Source organism: Oryctolagus cuniculus, chromosome 7 (genome assembly GCF_051225735.1).
Source record: "Oryctolagus cuniculus isolate XC-2025 breed Fujian yellow rabbit chromosome 7, ASM5122573v1, whole genome shotgun sequence".
Classification (NCBI taxonomy): domain Eukaryota; kingdom Metazoa; phylum Chordata; class Mammalia; order Lagomorpha; family Leporidae; genus Oryctolagus; species Oryctolagus cuniculus.
In genome coordinates, this window is record NC_142873.1 from 42,152,973 (window position 1) to 42,178,174 (window position 25,202).

Sequence of the window (25,202 nt, forward strand, 5' to 3'; positions counted from 1 at the left end):
TCTGCTGAAGAGGGTGTATGTAAAAGGCCAGATCCCCAGCTCAGGTCCTGGGACCTGCTTCTCCCATTGTGTGGCCCTTCCGGCCCTTCCTTCTCTACTTCACAGGGACATCAGTGCTGGAGGCTGAAACCAGATCGACATTCAACATCCCCAGTGTAGCGCTTGTGTACAGCAGGTGCTCAGCTTGTGTGGGTTTTTTTTCTGTCTTTTCTTCTTACCAAATACTTTTTTAAAAAAGTTTATTTATTTATTTATTTGAAAGGCAGGGAGAGAGAGAGACAGATTTTATCTGCTGGTTCACTCCGCAAATGGCCACAGGAGCCAGGGCTGGACCAGGCTAAAGCTAGGAGCCTGGAACTCGATCTGAGTGTCCCATGTGGGTGGCAGGGGCTCAAGCACTTGGGCCGCCTTCCGCTGCTTTCCTGGGTGCATTGTCAGGGAGCTGGGTCAGAAGCAGAACAGCCAGGACTTGAACCTGGGGTGCTAGCATCAGAAGCAGTGGCTTCACCCTCTGCTCCACAACCCTGGCCCCCAGTATTTTCATCTCCTCAGCTGATCAGAACCCCTCAGTCATCCAGCCAGCTTTGCTTGCCTATAGCAGTCACTGTCACCAGCTTACTGTGGTGCCTTGACCATACGTATTTTGCCCTGAGTTCCTCTTTCTTCATTAGAATAACTAGCCCAGAATCAATTGCTTCATGCTCTGCAGAAGGTTCTTCCTTTGGGGTTAAACCTCAGAAGTGGAAGTCTCATGTTGAAAGATGAAAACATTTTGAACGTTTAAATATTCCCAACACTGCAAACAGACCACCAGGAAGCTTTTACCCATTTAAGAAACTCGCTGTAATACGGGAGGATACCTCGAGCACTGCTCCACTGCCATCCCGAATAGTCTCATAAAAATGCTAATTTGATAGGCAAAATATCATCTCCCATTTTCTTTTCCTTTTTTTTATTTATTTTTTTTGACAGGCAGTTAGACAGTGAGAGAGACAGAAAGGTCTTCCTTTTTCCATTGGTTCACCCCCAAAGTGGGCCGCTAGGGCCGGCGCACTGCACCGACCCCAAGCCAGGAGCCAGGTATTAATCCTGGTCTCCCATGGGGTGCAGGGCCCAAGCACTTGGGCCATCCTCCACTGCCCTCCCGGGCCACAGCAGAGAGCTGGACTGGAAGAGGGGCAACCGGGGCACCCCGACTGGGACTAGAATGCCAGGCGGGGTGCCGGCGCCGCAGGTCAGAGGATTAGCCTAGTGAGCCGAGGGCCGGCCCTCCATTTTCTTAATTTGCCTGTTTGATTACCTGTGAGGATGACTATCTCTGATGTTTGTTTATCTGCTCCATCTGTTCATCCTTTGCTCAGTACCAACAATAGCAGCAGTATCTCCTTTATTGGTTAGCAAGGGGAACCACTTGAAACCACTATGAAAGTACACACTTTCTGTTGCCACAACTCGCTTGCTGCAGGAAGATTCATTACGGAACAATTGAATCATATGACACTGTTTAATCACGAACCAGGGAAATGGTGTCCCTTTTTCTTTTTATCTGTAAATTTTTCAGCAAAAAAGTTGACCACCAAACACAAAAATCACCTGTGCCCCTATGTCAGAGAGTGGTCGGTATGCAGTTTCATCCGGGCTCCCAAACAACACCTTGAGTGAGGTATCAGTCTAGCCATTTTACAGCTGAGGAAAACAAGGCTCAGAAAGGAACAGTGCGTCCCCACACGTACCCAATTTGCCCAAGATCTGAGGGACAGCATGTGGTGGAGCAAGAGTTGAGACCCAGTGGGTCTGACTGCAGAACTCAGCTCCTCTTCACATCCGTAAAGGGCTTTTGCAAAGGCAGGGGCCAGGACATAAAGTCAGAGTTCTCACCAGGCAGTATCCACAGCCTGCAGCCCGCCATCGAGTGCTTGGAAGCAGCTGGGAAGCAGCACATAAAGTGGATGAGAGCCTAGTGTTGTCCCGCCTGGAGCCAGAGACTGTGAGCTGGTTAGTGCCAACGCAGCAGGAAACCACAGACCCAGACGCTGCTCTCAGGATCACAGCTGCAAATAACAGTCCTCTGCAGTAGGGGTTTGCGGCTGATTTTCCTGGGCTGTTTGCTGGTCACTTGGAGCCAACACAGAAAGGCCAGCCCTGTTTTCCTCGCTGTCAACTTTCTCGGCGCTCAAGGAACCAGGAAGGTGATTCCATGAAAGCCCCAGCTGCCCGCCTGCCTGCGCGCGGCAGCCTCAGCCTCCCACCACACCCAGTGCTCACCTAGAAGGAGGCTGGCTCTGAGCACCAGGATCTGGATGGGGAACGAGCAGCCGCCGCCCAAGGAGTCCATTTCTGCCCGGCGACTGAGGTGTAGAGATGGCCTCTTCCTCTGCCCCGCCCACCACCCCTTCCCTCCTGAATGATTTTAAAGTTCTTTATCTTTTTAATGTTTTATTTTATTATAATTATTTTCACATACTTCCATATTGTTGTCTAGTGTTATCATGTGCTTGCTCTCTATATAAAAATGAAATCATTAAGGCTTTATCTGCTTAGAATCTACATTGAGAGTTTTTTCACATTCTCATGTCCTTGAAGGATTTGCATGCAAAGGAAGCACAGTGGACATGGGTTTGCCTTTCAGTATCTCGTTCCTTTCTCTGTGATGAAAAGATGTCTATTCATATTTTTTAAAGATTTATTTATTTATTTGAAAGTCAGAGTTACAAGGAGAGAGAAGGAGAAACAGAGAGAGAGAGAAAGTCTTCCATCCACTGGTTCACCCCCAACTGGCTGCGACAGCTGGAGCTGCGCAGAACCAAAGCCAGAAGCCAGGAGCTTCGTCTGGGTCTCCACACAGGTGCAGGGGCCCAAGGACTTGGGCCACCTTCTGCTGCTTTCCCAGACCATAGCAGAGAGCTGGATCGGAAGTGGGACAGCCGAGATACAAACCAGCACCCGTATGGGACGGCGGCACTGCAGGCAGCGGCTTTACACACTATGCCACAGCGCTGGCCCCGGGATATATCACACCTTTAAAGTATGATCTTTTTGTGTCTGCTTTAAAATGTTCAATTTGCAAATTAACTGTGAACATATGATGAGATTGCCTGCTTAAAATCTTTTCACTTATTTTTCACAGCCCTGACAAAAAGTTTGCAGAATGCTAACTTTCTTCTCTGACCTCTAATGATTTTGAAGCTAAATATCTTATTTTCAATTTTATTGGTTGTTTCCTATAAATTCTTTAAAAAGTTTAGACCTATTTTTCCTGTAATCAGCAATGCTGTGAAAAAGTGTTATCTACTTTTCCCTGCTGCATGAGAATTAAGCAAGTTTCTCATCCTCTCCCTCTCTTTCTCTTTCTCTCTCTCCCCCCACCAAACTCACTCACTCTTGCTCCATTCTTGCTCTCCTCCCCCTCACCCTGCAACATCCCTGTGTTTGTTGATATAATCTGGGGTTTTATATACAGTTTATAATTATTGATTCTTATTTACTTTTTATTTTCTTTTTCTGAAGTTCAAAAATATTTACATTACAAATGTGGTTCCCAGCCGGCGCCGCAGCTCTCTAGGCTAATCCTCTGCCTTGCGGCACCGACACACCGGGTTCTAGTCCTGGTCGGGGCTCCGGATTCTGTCCCAGTTGCCCCTCTTCCAGGCCAGCTCTCTGCTGTGGCCCGGGAGTGCAGTGGAGGATGGCCCAAGTGCTTGGGCCCTGCACCCCATGGGAGACCAGGAGAAGCACCTGGCTCCTGCCTTTGGATCAGCGCGGTGCGCCAGCCGCAGCACACCGGCCGCGGCGGCCACTGGAGGGTGAACCAACGGCAAAAGGAAGACCTTTCTCTCTGTCTCTCTCTCTCACTGTCCACTCTGCCTGTCAAAAAAAAAAAAAATGTGGTTCCCCAGCAGCTTGAGAGGAATGTGCTGAAGTGTGGCCAAGTTCAAGTTTCTTTTAAAGAAAGAGAGGTTTGATGTGAGGATTCTTGTGTACCGCAGCTGGAAACGGATCTGGAAAAGCTCTAGAAGGTGGAAGCTATGGACATTCAGACTGTTTACATCATTTCTGTATTTTAAAACCAATGTTATGACAAACATGTGTATCAGAAATGCCCTTGGCTACTGGTAACATAGACCTAATCGTGGTGACCCAAACAAAGCACAGCCTTGTTTATCTCTTGTGTCCCTCCCATGAAAAGACTCTGAAGCAAGGCACTGAAGGGCAGGAGTGGAAACTATGAGACATCAGTGTCCCGGGGCTCCTTAGACTTTTCTGCCCTGAGTGGGTCCTCCTTTCCACAAGGTCACAAAATGGCTGCTGGAACTGCAACCATAATGAACAAGCTCCAGACACCAGAGAGGAGACAAGAATGGAACATAGAGAGTTTTCTCTCAAACCTCATCCAGTATTTTTTTAAGATTTATTTACTTATTTGAAAGTCAGAGTTACAAGGAGAGAGGAGAGGCAGAAAGAGAAAGGGGTCTTCCATCCACTGGTTCACCTCCCAGTTGGCCGCAACAGCCAGAGCTGCACCAATCTGAAGCCAGGAGCCAGGAGCTTCTTCCAGGTCTCCCATGCGGATGGAGGGGCCCAAGGACTTGGGTCATCTTATGCTTTCCCAGGCCATAGCAGAGAGCTGGATCAGAAGTGGAGCAGCTGGGACTAGAACCAGTGCCCATATGGGATGCCAGCACTGCAGGCAGCAGCTTTACCTGCTACACCACTGTGCCAGCCCCTCATCCAGTAGTTTGGTTTGCGTTTCATTGGCCCTTTATTTAGGCACACCACTATAAGGGCCTTCAAGAAGTTCACAGAAAATACATACTATGAAAAAATTATGCATGACTTTCAAGATTTCTTATTTTTTAATTCCATTTTTCTGTGAGCTTTTTGGAAGTACCCTCATAGTTGAGAAGGGTGTGGGTTATGGTTTGAATACAATATGGCTATCAAAGTCATGCCACATTGTCACAAATGAATGGGATGAAGAAAGTAGAAACTTAATCCAATTATGGTATGTAGCAGGTGGGCCTAGTGGGAGGTCCTTTGGTCACTGAGGGTGTGTCCCTGGAAAGCAGTTGTCAAGAGAGGGTTGCTTATAAAAGCCTGAGTCTGAGCCTACTTCCTGGCTGATATTTCTGCCTACATTCTATGCTCTACCATTACTACTCTCATCAGAAGCAAAACCAATGGAGCTGCCCAGTCTTCAACTTTGAAACAACAAAGCTGTGATCTCCATAAATCTTGTCTCTTTGCAAAGGGAGTTTTTACTATGGTGAAGAAAAACTGACTGATACAAAGAGAATTAATGTTGGGTAGGCCAGCAGCAGTTTCAGCTGTTACATCCATCAACTTGTTTCTTTGAACATGTATATGGCTTTGCATCTGTTAAAATACATCCCTAGAAGAAGCATTTTAAGATCAAAGGGCATTGTACATTTACAACATATAAACATTGTACATTTATGGCATATCCTGTCCAATGCCACTCTCATGCCTGCATTCCCACCAAACAGTCCATGAGAGGGCCCATTTTTACACAGCCATACCAATAACCTGGTTGTCAATTTGATATATGAGAATGATATTTTATTTAATTTTTATCTCCCTGGTGACTATGAATTTGAATTTTATAAGCTACTTTGTTGACTTTGACAAATAGGAAAAGATCCTTGCCTTCTTTCTCATCTATTCTCACCCTCTCTGTGCAGCCCAAATACCCGAGACAAGACTTGGTCTATGGGGAGTGTTCAGAACTGGAGAGCATGTAATAGTCGGAATGAGCTGATCCAGATTCTATGGTCTAGTGTCTGAGACACAAACTGGCTTTTCTTCTGCAGACTGAAATTTAAAGCAGGAAAACAAGGCCAGGGGAGATGTTTGCTAATCAGAGTCATAGGGGATGCGTGAGGAGACAGAGAAGTTGTTGTTTTAGGATGTTCTGGAATCTGCTGATTCGATTCCCATTTATGACTCAGAATGGAGAACTCTAACTGGGGCTTCCGTCATGCGGGGAGAAGTGGAAATGACTGAGGAGAGGAGGGACAGCTCAGCCCTGCTGAAAGCTCAGCTGATCCATGGTATTACAGAAGGCTGGGACCTTTTGAGCTTCTACCGGGCACAGAAATCCCTCCACGTACACTGATTAACAGCACCCTTGTCATTGAACAACTCCAAGGATAGGGAGGCCATCTGGTCCGGCATCTTCTGCAATGTTCATCTCTGTGTAACTCAGACACTTGATTAAGCTTGTTCTGAATTTCACATTCATAGCCCAGGATGACCAAAACCATCTTCTTTTTTGGGTGTTTTTTAACTATAGACCTTCCTGGTCTCTTCCATGTACCTTCTCCGTTAGCAAATCCTTCCTGGTGTTTTGGGTCTTCCTTGTTTGCATGCTGTGCAATCCACACAAGCTGATCACCTCATTAGCTTCATACCTTCAGCAGCAGCTGGAAGTTGTCTGAGGGGGAATTAAACGGGGTGGCCTCTTTGGTCTTGTTTGCACTCCACTGCCACCTGTCTCCTCTCACAGCCAACTTCTGAAAAGTGATCCTTCCACAGTGTCCGGGGCCCTCTCTACCCCCAAAGATTTGTCTCATGCCTTCCGCTCACTGGGCTGCCTTCCTCAGCCTCTTTGGGATTTTAATGAATAAAATCTTTTCCATCCCATTCCCTCCTCTCAGAAAACATCTGTAACTCTGCCAATTCTCTCATCCAACGGTAGGAGAGAAGATAAGTCACAATGTACACTTGTGGTACTAGGTTCCTCTGTCCTGTGTAATATCCCTCCTTTTTCTAATGGTAGGGACAGTACTCTCTTATCTGGAGTTCTTTTAATGTTCTTGTAATTTTCTGGTCCTTTGTGGCTCTTGCCCTCTCCTTGGGAGGGTACCAGCTCATCAAATCTGGCACTGTGCATGCAACTCTGCCAGAAAGAACTCTGTTTGCCATCCAGAGCTGCTGCTTGATCAACACTGGCAGTGTTCTGGTTTAAAACCGAATCCTCTGCAACACTTCCTCCCTCTTCAGAGTCAGGGACTGCCCTGGTACCATGTTCCTGCTCTATGATAGATAGCATCATTTGGCGGGTACCCTACTTGCATCAGTCCCTCGTCTCTTCCTCTTATAAGAGGAACAACATAGCTTATCTACTAAGATCTAAGAGGGACAGACAAGACAGAGAGATCTTATATCTGATTTTTCACTTTCCATGTGCCTACAATAATTGGAGGTAAGTCATGCTGAATCCAAGAGCATGAATTTTTTTGTTGTTCTTGGATTTGTTTATTAGTTCTACTCATCTCCTGCTCTTGGCTATAAATACAATCCCACCTTCCTGACTTTTTCTCAATGTCCATTCTTATCTCCATTTTTACTTACAATGTCCATTAAGTTAATCAAGGTCATGCCATTGGTGTTCATATGTTTATCCTCATTCATATTTTTTAACTTTTATTTAATAAATATAAATTTCCAAAGTACAACTTTTGAATTATAGTGGCTTTCCCCCCCATAACCTCCCTCCCACGCACAACCATCCCATCTCCCACTCCCTCTCCCATCCCATTCCTCATCAAGATTCATTTTGAATTATCTTTATATACAGAAGATCAACTTAGTATATACTAAGTAAAGATTTCAACAGACTGCACCCAAACAGACACACAAAGTATAGAGTACTATTTGAGTAGTAGTTTTACCGTTAATTCACCTTGTACAACACATTAAGGACAGAGATCCTACATGGGGAGTTAAGTGCACAGTGACTGCTGTTGTTGATTTAACAATTGACACTCTTGCTTATGGCATCAGAAATCACCCGAGGCTCTTGTCATGAGCTGCCAAGGCTATGGAAGCCTGTTGAGTTCACAAACTCTGATCTTATTTAGACAAAGCCATAGTCAAAATGGAAGATCTCTCCTCCCTTAAGATGGCTCTTTCTTTCCACTGGGATCTCACAGAAATCTTTCATTTAGGTCATTTTTTTTTTTTTGCCACAGTGTCTTGGCTTTCCATGCCTGAGAAACTCTCATGGGCTTTTTAGCCAGATCCGAATGACTTAAGGGCTGATTCTGAGTCCAGAGTGCTGTATAGAGCATTTGCCATTCTACAAGACTGCTGCATATCTTGCTTCCCATGTAGGATCATTCTCTCCTTTTTAATTCTATCAAGAAAGATAGGATTAGTACAGCCACCTTGATGGGATTGAATTGGAATCCCCTGGCATATTTCTAGTTATACCATTAGGGGTAAGTCCGAGAGAGCATGTGCCAAACTGTACATCTCCTCCCTCTCTTACTCCCACTCTTATATTTAACAGGGATCACTTTTCAGTTAAATTTAAATGCCTAAGAATAATTGTGTGTTAATTAAAGATTTCAACCAATGGTATTAAGTAGAACAAAAAAATACTAAAAGGAATAAAATAGTAAGTTGTTCCTCGATAGTCAGGACAAGGGCTGATCAAGACATTGTTTCTCGTAGTGTCCATTTCACTTCAACAGATTTCCTTTTAGGTGCTCGGTTAGTTGTCACAGATCAGGGAGAACATAAAATATTTGTCCCTGTGGGATGGCTTATTTCACTCAGCATGATGTTTTCCATCTTGTCATCTTTCAGGGGCTGGCATTGTCGTGTAACAGGTGAAGCCACCACCTGCCGCACTGGCATCCCATATGGACACGGTTCAAGTCCCAGCTGCTCCACTTCTGATCCAGCTCTCTGCTAATGCACCTGGGAAAGCATCAGAAGATGGCCCAAGTGCTTGGGCCTCTGCACCCACACGGGAGACCCAGATGAAACTCCTGGCTCTTGGCTTCGGCCTGGCGCAACCCCAGCTGTTACAGCAATTTAGGAAGGAACCAGCAGGTGGAAGATCTCTCTCTATCATTATCTCTCCCTCTCTCTCTATCTCACCCTCTCTCTTTCTAACTCTGCCTTTCAAATAAATAAAGTAAATCTTTTTGTTGTTGTTGTTAAAGGTTGATTTATTTATTTGAAAGGCAGAGGAAAAGAGAGAGAGAGAGAGAGAGAGGTCTTCCATCTGATGGTTCACTCCTCCAATGGCCAAAATAGCTGGAGGTACACCAATCTGAAAGCAGGAGCCAGGAGCTTCTTCCAGGTCTCCCACATGGGTGCAGGGGCCCAAGGACTTGGGTCATCTTTTACTGCTTTCCCAGGCCATCAGCAGAGAGCTGGATCAGAAGTGGAGCAGCTGGGACTAGAACTGGCACCCATATGGAATGCCAGCACTGCAGGCAGCAGCTTTACCTGCTACACCACAGCGCTGGCTTCTAAAGTAAATCTTTTAAAAAAAATGGAAGCCCTCTGAAGACAAGACCTCCTCTGCAAGATTTCATTATAGGTTCTCCGGTAAGGCTGGGATCTAGCTAGCTGTCACCTCTGAATAAATCCCTCCAGCTTCCGCACCTGTTGGTGGAGGCATGTCCTGCCTTCCCATTGGTGTGCACTCAGAAACCCAATGGGAGTGTCTCTGTTGACATTGCCAAGGCCCAGTGAGAATCCTGGCTTCACAGAGAAGTATGCATCTGCGGTTTTAAACCCAGATACGATTTCTAATCCTGGACACTGCCGACTTTCTCACAGTCTCTGTCACTTCAGCTGTTGGCACTGCACTTCTTGCAATTGTCTCTTGTTTCTGGTTACATGTTTCCTCCAGCACAGCCCTAAGGCTTGCCTGGTACTTGTTCCCACAGCAGCACCGGTCCAGTCCTCAGAAAAGTCTGTTTCAACAGATGAAGCAGGTAGGCAGCCAAAGTCAGCCCAGTGTTGGCCACAGACCTTCCATTTGCTGGTTCTCTCTCCAAATGCCTGCAGTATCTATGGCTGGGCCAGGCCAAAGCCAGAAGCCAAGAACTCCATCTTTGTCTCCCACATTGGTGGTCCAAATACTTAGGCCATCCTCTGCTGCCTTCCCAGGCACATTAGCAGGAAGCTAGGCCTGAAGTAAAATATCCAGGACTCAAACCAGTCCTCCAATATGGCATGCTGGTGTCGCGAGCTGCAGTTTAACCTGCTGTGCCACAATGCCAGTCTCTGTGCCAACATTTTCAACAAGTACTTTGTTGCAGGTGGATCAGGGGATAATTTAAGTAACTTTTTACAGCTGGGTGCTATGAACTACCAGTGTCCCATCATACAGCGGCATTTTTTGTAAATTTCAGATTAGTTCCCATTACACAGTAAAAACGATGCATTTTTTCAAATCAATTAGATAAAAATGCTAGCACCTTCAAACTCATCCAGGTCAGTTAGAGAATGCTATATTTAGGGCCCGCGCTGTGGCGCAGCGGGTTAACGCCCTGGCCTGAGGCGCCAGCATCCCATATGGGCACCAGTTCGAGACCAAGCTGCTCCACTTCCCATCCAGCTCTCTACTATGGCCTGGGATAGCAGTAAGAAGATGACCCAAGTCCTTGGGCCCCTGCACCCACATGGGAGACCCGGAGGAGGCTCCTGGCTCCTGGCTTTGGATCGACGCAGCTCCGGCAGGTGTGGCCAATTGGGGAGTGAACCAGCAGATGGAAGACCTCTCTCTTTCTTCCTCTCTCTCTCTCTCTCTCTGCCTCTCCTCTCTCTGTGTAACTCTGACTTTCAAACAAATAAATAAATCATTTTTAAAAGAAGAGAGAATGCTATATTCTATTCTCCTTTAGAGTTCCTTACCGGCTATTTCTTATATCATTTTTAGCCAAATTTTTATTTGAAAGATAAATAAAATCCAAAGTGAAATAATGGCACTAAGAGGGTGAAAACTTAATCCAATTATGGTGCTTAGAGGAGAGCTCTTTGGGAACCGACCAGACCAGGTTAGGCTGCTGAGATGAAGCCCTGTAGTTGAATCTGGATGACTTTATAAGGAGAGGCACAGACAGGAGCTCCCTCTTGCCATGTGAGATTCTGCACCATCTCAGGACTCTGCCAACCAGAGGTCAAACCAACAGGGCTGCCCGAGCTTAGATCATGAATCTCCAAAACTGTGAGCCACCATAAACCTCTCCTTTCTCTACAAAGTTAGTTTTCTCAGAAACTTCATTGTTGTAATGCAAACTAATACAACAACATACACTTGATTTACATTAAGCAGAAAATGTTTCCTGAAGTATATATTTCAGCTCAATGCTTTTTCTCATAGTACTGCAGAGACAAACTCAACCCAGAGATCACAGACATGACTTCCAGAATCACAGCGCGGAATTGGGCTGGAGAGAGCTGCTGGCTCTGCCAAGGACAGCAGGGTCAGGACCTATTCATTCATAATCATGACATCTCCATGCCAGCAAAATGGTAACCTGCACCTTGTCTCCACCCCAGTCCAGCTCAGTGTTGAATACAAGTCTTCTGTATGTGAAAAGGCTGGTAGGACCTGTGCTGAAATGAGTCCAGGAAGCGTTGTTTCGAGCTGTCCCTGCACTGCAGTGCTGGAAGGCATCCTAGATGGGGGATGCACTGGGAGTTAGGTGCACCAGCTCATGGTGTCAGCTGTGTTGTCCTCAGATACCTGCTTGAGACTGGTTTGATTCCTTTCCAGGGTCTGGCACGACAAAGTTCCACGATGGCTTCTATAAACACCCAACTGCATTCCCATATCCCTCCTCCTCTTTTCCCTCCCACACTAACCCCTTCACAGGTGCCTGCACGCCTGCTGTCTTGGTTCCTGTTCTGTTCCCACCTTCCATGAAAAACTTCCTTTGTCCAAGAATGGCTAATCTGACATTGTTGTAGATTTACATCTATCTGCAGGAGTCAGCAGGCCGCTCTGACCACACAGGACTGCCTCTTTGCTGGCCTCTTCACACTCCATCTTCTCCTGAGTGTTGATTCATGCCCACTCTCCTGCCCTGTGACACTCTCTGGGGTGGATGGCCCAGGGCCCCTTCCTCTGTTAGTTCTCTGAGGGAGCAGCCTGGCCAGCCATTGGCTCTGCTCAGCCTCCCCCTGCAGAGTTCTGGCGGGGTAGACACCGGCCCCAGGACTTTCCTATCTCACTCCATCAGCGAGCACAGAGAGAGTTGGCAACAAAGATGAGTGAGAACTAGAGTGGAGGGGGTGTGAGTTTCAATCATTTTTCCTAGGCGCAAGTAAACCAATCGAAACCGCTTCAGCCTTTCCCATGAAACACATCATTTAGTTAATGCCAAATAACATATAACATAATTGCTTCTGCTTTTGTATCCTGTGGGGAGAGAATAATCAATCATTTTCCGTAACAAGTTCCATAAAATACAAAAGAGGAAGCTGCAATGTTGCAACGAAGCGTGATAAGCTGAATGTGAAGGAACTAAAAGGCACCCTTGCTATTGGGGGCGGAGGCCGGGCATCGCTGGGACCGGGGAGCCTGTTCCACACAGCTGCAACCTAGGCCAAGCTGGGGGGAAGCTGAGAAATTATATGATGGCTGAGAGAGCTCTGCTTCAATGCCCTCCCCAATAAATGCTAGAAACAGCTGAACTTTACTCTTTCTTGACTTTTACGATTGTGACAATAAATAAAGTCACTGCATGTGACATTCTGAGCACGGGACCTGACCTGTTGGGGGAACCTGATCAACTTCGGGGGGGGGCAGGGAGATAGAAAGGAGCCAAAGAGCAGCTCCAGTTTCAGGGTTGGGCTCTTGACGGAGACCAGGAACATAGAAGTGGATTAGAAAACAAAGACAGCAAGCGCAGCCCTGGAATTATCAGGCGTGAGTCCCAGTGGAGACGTCTGGTAGAGTTACATGCAGGGTCCGATGCTGAGCAGAGAGGACTTGGAGGAGACACAGCAGTGTATGATGGGTGTCAGCAGCATATGATGATAGGGGCATCTGGGAAAGTTGATGTCCTAGTGAGAAAATGGAAGCTGAGATGAAAAAAGGCCTATGACAAACACTTCAAAGCACCAGAGTTAAGGGAAGCATAGACGTGGAGACAGAGGAGCTATCTCAAAGGAGCCAGAGGGATTGATTTGCAGCTGAGGAGGTCCAGGAAAGGTGAAATGAGGAAAACCAAGGAAGACAGCATCTCAACTAGGTGGAAGGAGGGTCCGGCATTGTGGCACAGTGGGTTAAATCCCCTACCTGCAGTGCCGGCATCCTCAATCAGCACCCGTTCAAGTCCCGGCTGCTCCACTTCTGATCCAGCTCCCTGCTAATGTGCCTGGGAAAGCAGCAGAAGATGCCCAAGTTCTTGGGCCCCTGCACCCGCATGGGAGACCCAGAGGAAGCTCCTGGCTCCTGGCTTCAGATTGCCTCAACTCCAGCTGTTACTGCCATTTGGAGAGTGAATCAGCAGGTGGAAGACCTCTCTCTCTCTCTCTCTCTCTCTCTCTCTCTCTCTCTCCCCCTCTCTCTGTAACTCTATCTTTCAAATAAGTAAAATAAATCTTAAAAAAAAAAAAAGAGTGAAGAAGCAACAGGGGTATGGAATTGGGGTGACCTGTTGACATTCGGAGGCATGAAGGTGGGGGAAGGCTGAGAAACGCATGTTGTGGAGCAAGTGTGGAAGTGTGGCTGTGCCGTAGAGGGGAGAGGAATAGGGCAAACCGGGCATGTGAGGTTAAGAGGTCAACTATGGAGAGAGAGTACCGAGAACAGTTAGGGGCTGCAGCAAAGGAGTGTGCAGGGTCAGTGGAACTACCAAAGAGGAAATACATTAGAGGAACTGAAACCAGAGAAGGGTCATCAAAAAGTTCACAGAGAGCTGAGTTAGCAAAGGTTTCTTGCACCAACAGAAACTTATCTTTTTTTATTCATTTTTTGTATTTTTTTTTTGACAGGCAGAGTGGACAGTGAGAGAGAGAGAGACAGAGAGAAAGGTCTTCCTTTTGCCGTTGGTTCACCCTCCAATGGCCGCCGCGCTGCAGCCGGCGCACCGCGCTGATCCGATGGCAGGAGCCAGGTGAACCTGAGCCTTAATTAGTTAAAAAAAAAAAAAAAGGGTTGGGTTGCCCAGTTCAAGGTTAAATTGACTCCTTCCCTTTCTTAACCCAAAGAAGGCTCGGGCTACTTTGTGGAGTCTGACAGAAGCCCTGCATGGTGTAAGTGGCCTTCCTGAGTTACCTAAATGCAGCATCCACAGGATCCTTCAAGATCTGGAAAGATGACTAAGAAAGGAGTTTTACTCTTGCTTGAGAAACAGCAGTTTAGTTGCTGGAGAGATGGGACAGACTGTGGGCCTCTAGAGGCCATGGGGGGTGCAGGCTTGGGGCACGTGAAGCGTCAGCACTGGGCCATGCCTGGAAATGGCCAGGTAGGAGATGCAAGGTGAATTGTTGGTAGTGGCTGGCACTTACACATCTTTGAGGATGGCCGCTGAGTGTGTCCAGGGAGATGCCCTTCTCCCCCAGCAAGCGAGCAGTTCTGTGTGGCTGAGCTTCCGTGCCAGGCCCAGGCCTCTCCCTTCAATGACAACGTTATCATCCCTAACTTCTCCCAAGACAGACGGAAGCCCGTGAATGACTCCAGATCACCCTTGCTGCTTCACGTCACCTTGTCCACGACGAGCACGTTTCTAACAGCCGTGACTGCAAACAGTTTCCTCCAGGTCCTGGACCGGAGCCTCCTCTGCCTCAAGTCTGCTGCTCTCCCAGCAGACAAGAGCCCTCTGGCAGAGCTGAGGAGTAATGGAAACAGAAAAAAACCATTTTGTCCATGCACCAATCACTTACAGATTTGTGTCTCCAGGCCAGACCTTCTTTTGAGTGCTGGGTCTGCCGACTTCAAGCTATAGTTGTAAACCCAATGTCTACTTTTGTTTGCTCCTTTAATATCCCAAAGTCACCCGACACTCAACATGTCCAGGACTGAGCACCTGGCCTTAGTCTTCCCTGAGTATCCCCGACACCAGTGAGTGTTGCCACTGTCACCCCTGACGCTTTCTTCCCCCATTCTCATGGCTCACTAAGTCTTTTCCATTTCATTTTTGTAAAAGCTCTTACATAATCTATTTTCCTCCAACTCTGTTGCCAGCACTCTGGTTCAACCCATAGTCTCTCAGCATTTCCTCATTAATTACAGTGACCAGCTAAATTGATGTACTGCCCCCCCCCATGACACAGCCTCTGTACAGATGCCAGAGTTATCTTTGCAAAGTGCACACTTTAGCACGTCTTCGCTTATCAGCGTTTGCACGTTGCATCCTTAGCATGCACCGCCGTGCTGTGCGGGGTCGCCCTCCCCGCCACCCATCTCATCACTCCCTGTCCTCTTCTGTGCTCCCTGACTTTAGTCATAATGGCTGTTTTTCAGGTTCTCAACTATAACAAGTTTCCTCTCGGCACAGGGCACATGTTTCCTACCCCCTGGAAATCTCCTTCTCCTTTCTCCTTAATTAATTTTATTCATCTTTTTAAATTCCAGCTCAGGAATAAAGCCGCCACCTGCAATGCCAGCATCCCATATGAGTGAAGCACCGGCATCTCCTATGGGCGCCAGTTGGATACCCAGCTGCTCCACTTCCGATCCAGCTCTCTGCTATGGCCTGGGAAAGCAGTAGAAGATGGCCCAAGTCCTTGGGACCCTGGACCCACGTGGGAGACCTGGAGGAAGCTCCTGGCTCCTGGCTTCAGATCAGCGTAGCTCCAGCCATTGCAGCCAATTGGAGAGTGAGCCAGCAGATGGAAGACTCTCTCTCTCTCTCTCTCTCTCTCTCTCTCTCCCCCCCCCCTCTCTGTCCTTCTCTCTCTTTGTAACTCTGACTTTCAAATAAATAAATCTTTAAAAATATTCCAGCTCAAGCATCCATATTCCAAAGAATTTTCTCCGATTCCTATCCTAAGAATCATTGAATTCTTTTCCTTTAGAGCATTTATGTATGTTTGCAACTGAGTATTCACTGGTGCTGCTTTAATGTAAATGGAATGTGACTCTCCAACTCTTTGCTTCAGTAAGAAGCCCTGCAAAACCAGGAGTTTCTTTTTCTGTGGTACATGTGAGAATAGAAACACGTGCCAGTGATCATCCTCTAGCTTAAATAGGAAAATTCACAGGCACCTGTTACTTTCACAAGTCGGAGAAGACAATGTAAATAGTTTTGGAGGGTTAAAATTATGACGTAAGAAAGCTGGCCAGAAGTAGAGATTCCTTGTAAAGATTATTTTCACAGGACACAGAAACCACCACCACTGAAGCCCAGGTGTTAGAAACCATCACCTCGGGGCCCTGGCTTCCTGTCTCATAGCTGTGGTCCAGGGTGGCAGCTTGGCTGTGTCCATCACCTTGTGTTCTAACCAGCTGATGGGGGAGAAGACAAGAAGGGCAGGCCTGTCCCTTCAGGTAGACTTCCTGGAAGTAACTCCTAACCCTTCACTGACATCCTTCACCCATCCTGCACACACAGAATCCGTATGTTTTTATCATGATGGAAAATCAACTGCCTTGAACGTTTTGTCTAGAAGTCCTGGGGTACACACGTGATCCCTCTCCTGTAGTCTGTGAGCATGGTGGAGTTCACAGATGGATTTTCCCAATTGTCTTGATCAGATTTCTGTTTCTATAACAGAATACTGCAGACTAGATAGCTTATAAAGAAGAGAAATTTATTAGGCTCATGGTGCCAAAGTCTGGGAATCCACAGAGCAAGACCCTGGCATCTGCTGGGCGTGTGTGAGGCCCTTCTCGATGCATCACAGCATGGCAGAGGACATCACTTGGTGAGACAGAGCAAACCTGCTGGCCTGGGTCTTCTTACGAAGCTACAAATGCTATCACTGATGTCCCAGCCTCGTGACCTCATCTAACTCTTGCTACCTTGCCCAGGCTCCACTTCCAAATACCACTAACATATGAACTTCGGAATTAAGTTTTCAGCATATGAGCAATTGGGATCACATTGAAACCACAGCACCAAGGTTAAACCATCCTTTCATTCCACAGATGAACCCAAGGGTGAATTTGGTCATGGCGCTGGGTCTTCATTTCTATAAAGTGCTAGATTTAGTTTGCAAAATATCTTGTTCAGGATTTTTATATCTATATTCATAAGTGAGAGTGAGTTGTGATCTATCTTTGTCTTACTTTCCTTACTGCTAGATTTTGTATCAAGTTTAAATAAAGTTCATAAAACAAATCATACAGTTTCCTACTTTGTCTCTTCTCCATAGTCGTGTGTACAAAATTCAGTTTATCCGTTCCTAGAACATTTGCTAGAAGTGAGTGTGACTGACTCTCTTATCTCACTCTATTCTTTGTGAAAATCTCACCTCCTCATGGAGGCCTACCTGCCACCCTCTCGAGCATCATTCAGAGATGGGTGTTGGGCCTAGCAGCTCTGACTCTGGCTAAGACCTCCACATTCCTTGTCAAGGGCCTAGGTCTGATTGCCAGCTCTGACTCATGATTCCGGCTTCCTGCTGATGGAGACCATGGAAGACAACGGCAATGGCACAAGCAGTTGGCTTCCTGCCATTCCCTGGGGAGACCTCAGCCATTCTCCTACTTCCAGGCTTCAGCCCTGAACAAGCCCTCATTGGAGAATGAACCAGAGATGGAAAATGGAAAAGTAGTCTCTCTCTCGCTCTCGCGCTCTCTCTCTCCTGCTTCTCAAATAAAAATATAAATAATCTTTAAAAATAAAGAACAATATTCCAGTATCCACCTCCACTCCAGTTTCTCTATAACTTCTTTAACATGCTGGGAAATTATTTCTTCATTCTGCTAATGTTTCTCCATCTCCCACCACCTCAACTAGAACCCACATCTCAGGAGAGCAGGTACCGTCTCTTCTATGTGCTAAAGTATCCCAAGGCCCTAGAAGAACACCTCATCAGGTGTGCTCTTCAGGATAGTGAGCACCACCTGCTGTAACAAACAACCCCAGCATCTCCTGATTTCCTACAACAAGAACTTCCCAATCACATCGCCGTGCACTGCACGTCAGAAGCTCCTCTGGGCCCTGTACCTTCAAGTAGTGACCCAGGGATCCAGGCTTCTTCCATCCCATAGCTCTCCCACTCTGCAGTCTTTTGCTTCAAGCCACGTAACAAAGTCACACAGTTCTTAATTTCTTGGCCCAAAGGTAAGGAATCACATTCCAGTGATTAAAATTCAATTCAGTGGTCTGACATGACTGCAGGAGAGTCTAGGAAACGAAATCTTCCTGGGTGGCCAGGAAGACTGAAGAAAAGATTTGCGGAAATCAACTGTATCCCTGCAGATACTCAACCAGTATCTGCTGAAGGCACTGAATATTTACTGCCAGGTTCTACTTGAATGTTTTCTACCAGGAGGAGATTTGTCATTTCTGTTGCAATATTTTAGTGTTGTGGGGACAGGACCCCTGCATTATGTTGTGAGGATCAGGAACCCTGGCTGTGCTCTGAGAGACCTCCAGCCAGACCTAGTCTGGGCTCTTTTCTTCCTGCATGTAAAAATACAACAAGGAGACGCAGATGGAGGTGAGCAGGAAAGCAGGATTTGTTGATAGGCAAAGGGATAGTGCACACTCAGACAACATCATGAAGGAGAATTGCCCCCATCCATGCTGAGGGCATCCCTTTTATAGGATACCGGGTCATGGTAGTCTGGGCAGGGCCTGATTAAATTGTTCAAAGGAGGCTGGACCGGGGATGGGTGTGCAGCACAGGTAGCGATCTCCAGGAAGATGTTGCGGCATCTGGTGCATGATGGAACCTGAGATTAGCTGCATGATGAGGGGGGGGGTGTGCCAAGACTTCGGCCATCCTGAACAGCCACAGAAGGGATGGGATTTGCACGGTGTACATGGCTTGGGTGTGCGCAGTCCTTAGCTCTTGGTCCCTCAACTGACTTCCTGCCTGCCCATATCATTAGTACTTTGTGTTTTTATGTTTCTTCATGACACTGTTTTATGAGGTTATATTTGTCAAGGACACTATTTAGTTTGATGTTTCAAATAAATTAGTCTGCCTTATTTATCATATTGTCATTTTTTCATCTCTGCTGCCTCCATATTCTTTATTTCAAAAATGTGAACTTATTTAGTTGCCTTCTATTGATTTCTACACAACTTGCATTACAGATGGAGAAGAAAAATAGTAACTCTCAGATTCACTAAAATCTGTTTGTGGACTAGTGGTGGTAGTGTTAGCCATTTTTATAAATGTTTCATATGTGGTTGGAAATAAAATGTATTATGTAATTATCATTAGGTTTGCTGTTTATTAATCCAAATGAGTCAATTGCATCATGTTTCTCCTTATTAATTTTTGGTATTTTTTCAATTACTGTAATTCATATTAAGGTTTTTTTTAATATTTATTTATATAAAAGGTAGAATGACAGAGAGAAGTTAAATTTTTATTCTAATTTCCCCAAATTTCTTGTGAGTGATAAACTGTATTTATATTCTATTAATGATCCAACTTAAAATTTAGTGTGCATATCTAACTCTAAGTCTAAATCAAGATCTACCATCTTCCTAAAATTAAAAGACATGAAGTCACTTTCAATCTTCTCATCTCACTCTTATCTTAAATATTATTGCTGTCTAATGTTTCCAGTCTATTTTCATTACCACAGCAAAAATAAATATTTTTATGAAATTGGTGTTCAGGTTTGCTTCCTGTTTGTCAATTTCTCTGCTCACTGTTCCCTCTCCCTTTTCAAACTTTCTTTCTGGGACTTCTTTTCTTCTCCATGCAGTGGTTCCTTAGTGGCTGTCTATTGGAGATAAGCAGTCTCAATTTTTAAAAAATATTTATTTATTTATTTGCTTATTTATTTGAAATGCAGAGTGACAAAGAGAGACAAGAGATGGATAGAGAGGTTTTCCATCTGCTGGTTCACTCCTCAAACGCCCACCCACAGCCAAGTCTGGGCCAAGCCAAAGCCAGGAGCCATGAACTCCATCCGAGTCTCCTATGTGGGTGACAGGGCCCCAAGCAGTAGGGCCATCTTCCACTGCCTTTCCACACGCACTAACAGGGAGCTGGAGTTGGAAGAAGAGTAGCCAGAACTTAAGCCTGCGCTCCAATATGGGATGTGGGTATCACAAAAATCAGCTTAAGTGGCTGTGCCAAAAAACTGTTTCAATTTGACTGGAAAAGTCTTTATTTTGTCCTTACTCTTGAATGAGCATGTAACCCAAAGCTGGCAAATGTTTTGTCAGAGCCCTTAAATGATAGTATACATTTGTAATTCTGCTGTGTTGTCATTTTCTTTTTATTGTTATCCATTTGTGGATATCCATTTTTTTCTTGTGTAAGACTGATTGATTTGAAAGGTAGAGTTACAGAGAGACAGAGAGACACACAGAGATCTTCCATCCACAGGTTCACTCTCCAAAATGGTTAAAAAGGCTGGGACTGGATTAGGCCCAAAGTCGGGAGCCTGGAACTCCATCTGGGTCTCCCACATGGGTGGCAGAGGCCTAAGCATTTGGACTGCTAGGTAAGAAGCTAGAAGTGAGCCTATGTGTGTGACAGGGGCTTTAGGAAAACGAAGCCCCTGTGGATACAAATGCAGCAGTGTAGTAGCCTTGGAAGCAGCCCGGTATTTCACACAACAAAGTCCTGTCCATACTCCAGTAACTTTATAGGTGGTCCCAGCCTTCCCCACCAAGGGGGGCTTCCCAAGAGAATCCTCTCTGGCCAGTGCCCAGGGGCTACCTTGCCTGACAACACTGGTTAGCAAACCTTCACAGCCTTCCCCCGAGGAGGGCACCTTGGGGGGATTTCCTCCACCTGCTGCCAGGCGAGCTACTCAGCCAGATAACACTGAGTAACAAAATCTGGGGAGGAATGTCGCTTACTGCACACCCAGAAGATCTTGTGTCCAGGAGAAGAGGGAGGAAGGGAAGGAGAAACAGCCGGAAGAACTGGATCCTGTTCCTTTCAAAGCCCCAGTCTGAATACAGGCTGTGTGCTCTCAGCCCCTTCCTTAGAAGCCTGCCTGGCCTGCCAGGAAAATTCACCCCATCAAACTTCATTACCTTGTTTACCCAGTCTAAAACAGACGAGGCACTCTCTCAGATTCCATCCAGAGAGGTGCCCGTTCGGTCTGACAGATTCTCGATCCTGTTAACCTTGCTACCTCGCTTACCACTGCTCTCTGTCTCACGTCTGAATTCTTTCTGGCATGAAGACAAGAACCTATTCCACCCATCTCTACTAATATCTCCTCTGCTGGGACCCGTAGGTGTCCTCTATTTCCAAGGCGGTTTCTGAGCCCAGAGTTCCAGCACTTGGTGAGAATTCACACCCAGAGCCATGCACAGCGTAGGGTTAGATTCCAGTTTCTCACTGAGTCCACCTAACCACACAGCAGGTAGCAGCCCCTCATCGTGACTTCCCAGGCCTGAAGATGGACACGTTTCCTGCAATATCCGCTCCAGTCCCACCTCTTTCCCTACAACGACAAAGCCACAGCCTAGACCTCACCCCCATGGTGAAGTCAAAACACGGGCCTCAAAGACGTAGGCCTGTTCTGACAACCTCCTTGTGCCCATGAACTTCAATCCCACTCACCAATCAGCACCAAGTCCCCTCTTGTGTCTAGACCTGGGGTTTTCCTGAACCTAACTTACACCGGTAAAGCATTTTTATCAGATGTTTATCAATCACCACCGTGAGGTCAGAGTACGAGCAGTGGCTTCTTCTCTGAAAGTTTCTACTTTTCCTTTCCCCTATGCCTTGAGGCCCGCAAACCTCTAGCACGTGGGGTGGGGCCCTGCTTCAGACAGAAGCCAGAATCCCATCGAGAATGCGGAACACAGTGTTCATCTTTCGACTTCCCAAATAGGCAAGAGTCGTACCTTCCCCGTAGAACAAAGCGACCTGCACATTCCAGAACCTGACAGCCCGGGACTCGCAGGCTTGTGTTAGCAGCATCCTCAGCGGGAGGAGGAACCACAAACCCACTTTCCAGGGCCTGCCTCGTGCAGTTCCCAAGAGGTTGATTACGCATCCATGTGCTTTAGGGCTGAGGAGGCTCTGGTGAGTGGAAGCGGATGTGAATTCTGCCATGTGGGGTGGGCAAGTTGCACATGGCAGAGAGGGCCAAGAGGTTCTGGGGGCCTTTCGTTCTTCATAACTGGGATTATGTGTTACTTTCTCAGTTTGTGACTGGGAAAACCATTTCAAGTCTCCAGATTCTATTATCATCACTGCAAATGCCCTGCCTTCCCAAGTGGGTGCTCTGAAACCAAATGAGGTGGTAGATGAAGAATATGTCGTACAAATGCAATAATCATTCTTGTGTCCCTTTCTGCCCTGGAGCCAGTGCCCCTCCTCAAATCCTGGAGGAATCACACCCATCACACCAGGCTGGCTCAATGCCACCACAGAGCACAAGGCCAAAAGGGCCACAGGGAACTTGAACGTGACCTGGGAGAGCAAGGGCCTCCTCTGGGAGCTGGAGCAGGGTGAGACCCTGGGACCAACCCACAGCCCATTGGCCCTGCTTGTGAGTCTGCCTCTGAGCCAACCCAGCCGGCCTCACCTGTCTGATGCACAACCAGGTGAACCAGAAAACTGCCAGCTGAGAACTGGGGTGTGTCTGAGGGGCTTCAAACCCATCCAGTTAGGTGGATGTGTCCAGCCTGGCAACATTCTCTTATTGGATGTCCCTATACTGACTTTCCCAGCATCTGGAGAGACCCAGAGATGGCAAAAGTTGGCGTGTGCCCCTGGAAATGGTAGGGGAACAGGTAAAACCAAGGCTTTTAGGAAGAGAACAGTTACCCCAGGCACTGATGCTTACCTCTGCTCTCCTCTGAAACCCACTTGAAGGTCCATGCTGTGGATGAGGAATTATATTTTTTTTTTTGACAGACAGAGTGGACAGTGAGAGAGAGAGAGAGAGAGAAAGGTCTTCCTTTGCCGTTGGTTCACCCTCCAGTGGCCGCCGCGGCCGGCGCGCTGCGGCCAGCGCACCGCGCTGATCCGATGGCAGGAGCCAGGAGCCAGGTGCTTTTCCTGGTCTCCCATGGGGTGCAGGGCCCAAGCACCTGGGCCATCCTCCACTGCACTCCCTGGCCACAGCAGAGAGCTGGCCTGGAAGAGGGGCAACCGGGACAGAATCCGGTGCCCCGACCGGGACTAGAACCCGGTGTGCCGGCGCCGCAAGGCGGAGGATTAGCCTAGTGAGCCGCGGCGCCGGCCAGAGGAATTATATTTGTAATGAGTGATGTCATGGGCAACGTGAAGACAAATAAAGTGCTCTGTTGGGCTGGCGGGAGATTTCCATGCTGTGGTCAGGTAAATCCTCCCATGGAGACTCAGAGCAGACTGGAAGGCTGGCGGAATCCACACCAGCAGCGTCCACGCCCTGCCCTGACTCTGGACTCCCCAAGTCGCTCGCTGAAGCCATGGCTGCCTGGGTGCAGCCTTTCCTTGGGAAGATGGTGCACTGGTCAGGCTAACAGGAATGCTCTGTCTAGTTGACAGGTATCCCCTTTTTACAGTAAATTAATACATACTTATTAATTTAATATGGTGCTATCTATGTCCTATGAAATTTCTTAGCCATATTTTTCTTCCAAGTCAAGACAAAGCTGGGTGAAGGATGAGCCAGTTTGTGAGGTCAATCTCAGAGTGTAAAGGTCAGACTCTGACCTGTGGGCAGCACTCCACACCGTGCCGCCCTGTGAGCCCCCACCACACACGCCTTGCTTCCCTCAACCATCAGTACCATACTTGGCATGAGGACACTTCAAGGACTGCTGGGAAAACAAACTCTCAGTCTCCCCTTGCCACACGCATTCCCAGAGCTCACAGGTCTCAACCCTGAGCAGGCATCGGCGTCCCACATTGAGTTCCTTTGTTCGGTTGTTTGCTTTTGTTTGTTTGTTTGTTTGTTTGTTTTTGACAGGCAGAGTGGACAGTGAGAGAGAGAGACAGAGAGAAAGGTCCTCCTTTGCCGTTGGTTCACCCTCCAGTGGCCGCCGCGGCCAGCACACTGTGGCTGCACACCACACTGATCCGAAGGCAGGAGCCAGGTGCTTCTCCTGGTCTCCCATGCAGGTGCAGGGCCCAAGCACTTGGGCCATCCTCCACTGCACTCCCGGGCCACAGCAGAGAGCTGGCCTGGAAGAGGGGCAACTGGGACAGAATCCAGCACTCCGACAGGGACTAGAACCTGGTGTGCCAGCGCCGCTAGGCGGAGGATCAACCCATTGAGTCGCGGCACTGGCCTGGTTGTTTGCTTTTTAAGGCAGATGATGTCCAGTTTGGGAACAGGGTGCAAGTAATCTATGTTTTCCAACACTCTGCAGGTGATCTGATGAACAGCCAGGGTTGTGATCAATTCATGGGATTGTGCACTTGGATCAATTAGACCAGAATTTCACTTTGTCTATAGTGTATCCAGATCAAGAGATTTTCAAGGGTGATTTCAATAAAGACCTTGAAAAATCATTTGTACACAATAGAAAGAGGGACTATGAGAATAAGATTTTCTCTTGTTTCAGAAGTGGCAAGCCTCCGATTAGCTTAATTTAGCTTTATCTGCTTGGAACACAGATCTGATTATATTACTACCCTCAGAAATTGAAATCATTTTTATCTTTCTTCTGATAAGTGCTATAAAGAAGTCGATGCTACAGAGACAGAAGCAGACTTCTGTGGGGATTTTTTCATTTATCAACTTTTAGACTTCCCAAAGGGAGCACATAAACAAGTCTAGTACCTGCTAACACTAACCGATAGAATAAATAAAGGGGAGAGTGATCCAACATGGGAAGCGAGATACTCAGATACTCAGCAGACTCATAGAATGGCAGATGTCCTAAATAGCACTCTGGCCTCAGAATCAGCCCTAAAGCCATTCGGATCTGGCTGAAAAGCCCATGAGAGTATTTCAGGCATGGAAAGCCAAGACACTCTGGCAAAAAGATCTCTGTGAGTGAGATCCCAGTGGAAAGAACAGGTCTTCATAGAAGGAGGTACCTTTCTCTGAAGGGAGGAGAGAACCTCCACTTTGACTATGACCTTGTCTAAACAAGATAAGAGTCGGAGAACTCAGAGGGCTTCCATAGCCTTGGAAACTCATGACTGGAGCATAGGGAGATTACTGATGCCATAGACAGGACTGTCAATTTGTAAAGTCAACAACAGGAGTCACTGTGCACTTACTCCTCATGTAGGATCTCTGTCCTTAATGTGCTGTACATTGAGATTTAATGCTATAACGAGTACTCAAACAGTATATTTCACTTTGTGTTTCTATGGGGGTGCAAACTGTTGAAATCTTTACTTAATGCATACTAAACTGATCTTCTGTAAAAAAAAAATTATCA

The 25,202-nt window shown here is 46.9% G+C and overlaps 1 protein-coding gene and 1 long non-coding RNA gene across 7 annotated transcripts in view; one reads left to right on the forward strand and one right to left on the reverse strand.

Moving 5' to 3' along the window:
* The window catches only part of LOC103350037 (SLAM family member 9), a 32,264-nt gene extending 29,866 nt beyond the window's left edge, over positions 1 to 2,398 (reverse strand). For 2 of the 5 annotated variants that reach the window (XM_008264268.5, XM_008264267.5), the window contains exon 1: positions 2,266 to 2,398. In XM_008264268.5, coding sequence (XP_008262490.3) covers positions 2,266 to 2,335 — 70 coding nt within the window. In that variant the 5' untranslated portion in view covers positions 2,336 to 2,398. Of the gene's footprint in view, positions 1 to 1,733 lie in introns of all 5 variants that reach the window. The other 3 variants (XM_070076880.2, XM_070076879.2, XM_070076878.2) reach the window with 2 other exon arrangements.
* Positions 2,056 to 15,715, forward strand: LOC149125482 (uncharacterized). 2 transcript variants are annotated; one of them, XR_016210527.1, is made up of 2 exons: positions 2,056 to 2,189; positions 15,350 to 15,715. It is a non-coding gene; the product is annotated as an uncharacterized LOC149125482 (long non-coding RNA). The 2 variants fall into 2 exon arrangements; XR_016210528.1 differs by lacking the exon at positions 2,056 to 2,189 and adding an exon at positions 2,620 to 3,025.
* The last annotated feature ends 9,487 nt before the right edge of the window (positions 15,716 to 25,202 follow it).